We start from the raw sequence: 4,860 nt of genomic DNA on the forward strand, positions 1-4,860 counted from the left end.
ATTCATTCTTATTCTATATTCTATATTATGTCATTGATAAGTGCAAAATACACGTGCATCGCACGTACACTAAATTTAGTCTAATAAATGCATAACACATCTTTTAACTTGTATACACTACCATAATCTAACCATAATTAAACATAGTTAATTACTCCTATATCCATTCTCACACCAATTGAACTTTTTTCTTTTTTTAAAAAGAAAAATCCGTGTCAAAATTTGAGAACTAACTTGGGCAGAATGGTATTTCCAGTTCTCCACGTACACTAACTCTTGATATTTTTTCCATTCACTATCAGTCTATCACCATAGACTTTTCCAAGATGAATCAACACAAGTTCAACATCACAAGCACAAAAAAAAAAAAAAAAAAAAAAAAGAGAGAGAAAAGAAATGTACAAACATAAACCTTATTATAACTACTAACTATTTCAAAATCAAATCAAAAAGGAAAAATAGTAAGTGGACTTAGCAAATGGCCACAACAACACTGGTTCTTCACCCCCTAAAACCTTTCTTACAAAACCCAGCTGTCTCTTTTCCTTTTTCATCAACCCATCATCTTAAAATCCACCATTTTCATAACCAAAGATTTATTCCAAGAATACCCTTTTCATCTTTCAGAAATAACAACCCTTTACCAGAAACCGAGTGCCCGGTCCCACTTGAGCAGCAGCCCGTTAACGAGTTCAAGGCACTTTCTGATTCTTTCCCATTTTCATGGGCTTCCGGCGACTTGGTTGAGTATTGTTCCCGTCTTTTTGCTACTGGGCTTGCGTTTGCCCTCTTTGTGGGCCTACCGGTTAACTTATTCGGGTCGGTTGGGCCCGAACCCGAGCCCCTTAAACCATTCTTGGGTGCTGTTTCTGGTGGGGTTATTATGGTTACTTTGGCTGTTGTGAGGATGTATCTTGGTTGGGCTTATGTTGGTAACAGATTGCTCAGTGCCACTGTTGAATGTAATTTTCTTTCTTTTTTTGTTGGATTGAGTTTTTATTATTATATTATGGGTATTCATGTCAAATAATTGTTTTCTTTTTTGGGTTTGCTTGTGATAGATGAAGAGACTGGATGGTATGATGGGCAGGTACTAATTCTTAAGTTTTCTAGAATGTATGCCTTTGTAGTTGTTATTTATTTGGAAAGTTAGTACCTTTAGCTAATGGCATTGGACTTCATGAATCAACTCTTTAATGCAATGCTACTTGGCTTTTGCCAGCACTTTTTAGCTGCAGAGAGTGTTTTACTTTTTCTTTGGTGAAAAGTTCTGATTTTATTAGGATTAGTATTACTAATATTGTGGAAAGTTCTGACTTTTATTAGGATTAGCAGTACTAGGTGGAATGAAATGTGCCTAAATGGAACGAAAAGGATGTAGAAGATTCATATATTGATGCCAACTACTGTGGGATTGGTATGTTTTAGTAGTAGTTGGTGATGGTAAAATATAATGATTTACTGAGAAAATTTTGTCTATTGTTGGTTAGTACCTCTCAAATTCATAATTGGGAATAGAAGAAAGTGGAGCCTGAGTAAATCCTGTTCAAGAAATCTGCAGCTTCATTTATAGCATCGATTAGTAATCTTTTTTACTTTCTCATTATGAAAGAGTTTTATTTGGAAGTTGGATTTTGATGTAAAGAGCAGATAACTCTATGTTGAACAGTAACATTGTTGAGGAAGTAATATGAATCCAGTTCCACGTATTGTAGCAACGATGGTGCTATTTTGCTCTTTATGACGATCTGAAGGTCATTAAGATTTAGGCTACTACTAATCAAATAGGCCAATTTTGGAAAATTATACAAAACGAACCTGGGGCATGACCTCCATTGATAATGCACAGGTGGAATGTTGATCCTTTACTTTGTGCTACGGTAGGACTTAGTTTAACCAAAACCATTACTTTCTCTCGACCCCTATGATTTAATTTCAATAGGTTGAAAAGATGACGTGAAATGTTGTATACCCTTCAATTTTACTTCTTACCCCTTACCTTTTAACCAAGCAAAGAAAATGTCCCAGCTCCTTTTCTATTCATGCTCTTCCTCATTTTACCTTTACCAAACATAGTTTAGGTCCAATTCTGTTGTGGGAGTGGTAAGGTCTGGCCTTGTTTTGATACGGTCAGCTGCACCTTCCAGCTAACTAGTTTGTGGTCTTGAGTGTTGCCCTAAAACATATGTTTAGCCTAGAAGCAACTGGCTACTGGCTACTGGCTACTGGCTAGAACTGCAAGTCTTGTTTGTGACCAAACTTGATTTGCTTTGCTGATATTCCAATGATTAATCTTGTTTGTTCTTCGAGGAATCATCTGTTCTATGGTCAACGGAATCATCTGTTGTATATATGTCGCCAAACTTCGCATGGAATCTGGTGATTCAGGGGAGAGGAAAGAGCTGTAGAAACAGTTAGTTGGATTGAATGGAAGAATATAGCTTAGGCTAAATGCTTATATCATCATATAATTTGATAGTTTTAAGCTATTTTGGATGAGAAGATCTCCACATCCTTTGGTACTTGAAGCAGATTTTTCCTTGCTGATATGGTTGAAGGAATATAGCTTAGGCTAAATGCTTATTTCATGCATGTAACTTGCTAGCATCACTAGGCTAGTCCAAGTTATTTTCTGATGAGAATATTTCCATATCATTGCAGATATGGGTGAAGACTCCTGAAGTTTTGGCACGAGATCGCCTTTTGGGTTCTTTCTCTGTAAGTAATTCAAACTTGCTAACTTGGATAAACTATCTCAATGTCCGACAATGCTGTAGTATATTTCTTTTCTGAATAAACGGTATTGTAAATCTGACTAAAATGGTCTAGCGATTTATTTTTGACCAAGTTTATTGCTTGAAATATGATGCATTAGTTATGTAGGAACAGCTAGCACTCTGGTGATTTTTCTATTGGACTTGGATCATGGCATCTTCTTCTGGCATAGTCTAGTAAGGACCTATGTTGCGCTGACTGTCCAAAATGCTGTCACGCCCTTGTTGAATCCTCCAAAATACGTTATGTTTGGAGGATCCGACACGCATCCGACGATATTTTCGGAGAGTCAGAGCAACATAGGTAAGGACGGCAGATCTTAGTAATTGAATCAGCAGATTTTGTTCCATGCATTGTCAAGCACAAATGATAGAACTTTTTTTACCCTATTTGATTCATCACAATATACACAAGACTCGATTGCCGTAAGTCCCTAATATAATCGACTCTGAACCTTCGAACGAACGATGCTTGTTAGCTGACAACCATAAGATTTAGGAAAAGTTTTTCAGCATAAAATTTGTTTCCCTAGGAGTCTGGGACGGTATCTTTCCGAGTGCTGCTGATGGAATTGTGAAGTGACTCTACGTTTTTTTGGCCTCCCCGTGCAGGTGAAGCCTGTTCTGAGTAGATTAAAGAACACATTGGTGGTTCTTGCCACATCCTTGCTAGTATGTGTCCTCGTTTTCGTCAATGTCGAGAACCACCAAAAGGATGTTTATATACCATCAGAAGAAGCTGGTGGTAGATCAATACCAGGAGTATACAAGGATGAGTCTGCAAGATCATTTGAACCAGATGCATTTTGTGGTGAACCTGCTGCTCCTTAATTCATAAGTACTAACTGCTTTAGGCATTCTTCTTCATGTACTTACTTCTCTGTATATGCTACCATGTATTATGTCAACCTCATCTGTACAGTTATAGATACACAAGTATATATTGTTCCATCTCCATTCCCCTGTTTCTGATAAATGCATCATATTGTGAAGGAAATATTAATTAAAATTTTCTATTTTCCCAGATTTTGAAAAATAATCACTCGGAGAAGGGGAAAAATATTTTTGGAATTTGTTGACGGAAATCATTTTCCTTTCAAATATTCTAACATGTATTTTTTATCACTTTAATGGATGCTTATACATAAAACACTATTTCAGAAGTATCATAATTCCATGTGTTTCTTAATTTTAAATTCAATTAAACACGAAATGATGTTTCGAAAGAAACTTGCAAGTTAGTCGAGGTCTTTCGGAAACAACCTCTCTATCTTCACAAGGTAACGGTAAGGTACTACCCTCCCTAAATCTCACTTGTGGGATAGTTAGAGATCGTTTGACAGGATGTATTGGAGAAATAATATATGTATTAACTTTGATATTATTAATTCTTTGTTTTATAGTTTTCTCAATCTATGTATAATTAGTACTTATTAGTATAATTAGTATTTATTAGTTAGGGATCTTTACATACATATACGCTATTGGAAAATTTATTATCTTCCCTACTCAAATTTCAATTTAATTACCTCATATATACAAATTTACCAATTATATACACTTTAGGAATTAAAGGAGTATCCCTTTATATTAGGAATCGATTATTTCCCATCCTAATTCTCTCTCTCTCTCTCTCTCTCTCTCTCTCTATATATATATATATATATATATATATATATATATATATATATCAATCCCTAATTTCAGTAATGTAGAGCAAAGGAAAAAAGAGCAGCAATTCCACCATTGACAGCCATTAAAAGCTTTGAAGCTTTGAATTCGAATTTGGATTTTCAAAAAACATGATTTGTTTGAATTGGGTGTTGTTGCAAACAATTGGGAGTTCTCTCAACGTCTCTCTCTATCTCTCAATCTCTAATTCCAGTAATGTAAAGCAAAGGAAAAGAAAGCAGCAATTCCACCATTGGCAGCCATTAATATTATTTGTTTGGATCGGGTGTTGTTGCAAACAATTGAGAATATGGTTTGGAGTTTTACATTTCAATTTTGAGGGTGTTTTGGTGAAGATTAGACTTATTTTGGCTGAATTTCAGATTGAAACTCGAAGAAGAAGACATGACATACA

General features: G+C 35.4%; 1 protein-coding gene across 1 annotated transcript; it reads left to right on the top strand.

Moving 5' to 3' along the window:
* Positions 1-387: 387 nt before the first annotated feature.
* On the top strand, positions 388-3,771 carry LOC109210329 (uncharacterized protein ycf36). The gene is made up of 4 exons (XM_019373729.1): positions 388-962; positions 1,062-1,090; positions 2,662-2,718; positions 3,387-3,771. Exons 1-4 carry the CDS (start codon positions 479-481, stop codon positions 3,603-3,605), a joined length of 789 nt encoding a protein of 262 aa, XP_019229274.1. The 5' UTR covers positions 388-478; the 3' UTR covers positions 3,606-3,771.
* The last annotated feature ends 1,089 nt before the right edge of the window (positions 3,772-4,860 follow it).

This window comes from Nicotiana attenuata, unplaced genomic scaffold (assembly GCF_001879085.1).
Source record: "Nicotiana attenuata strain UT unplaced genomic scaffold, NIATTr2, whole genome shotgun sequence".
Taxonomy (NCBI): domain Eukaryota; kingdom Viridiplantae; phylum Streptophyta; class Magnoliopsida; order Solanales; family Solanaceae; genus Nicotiana; species Nicotiana attenuata.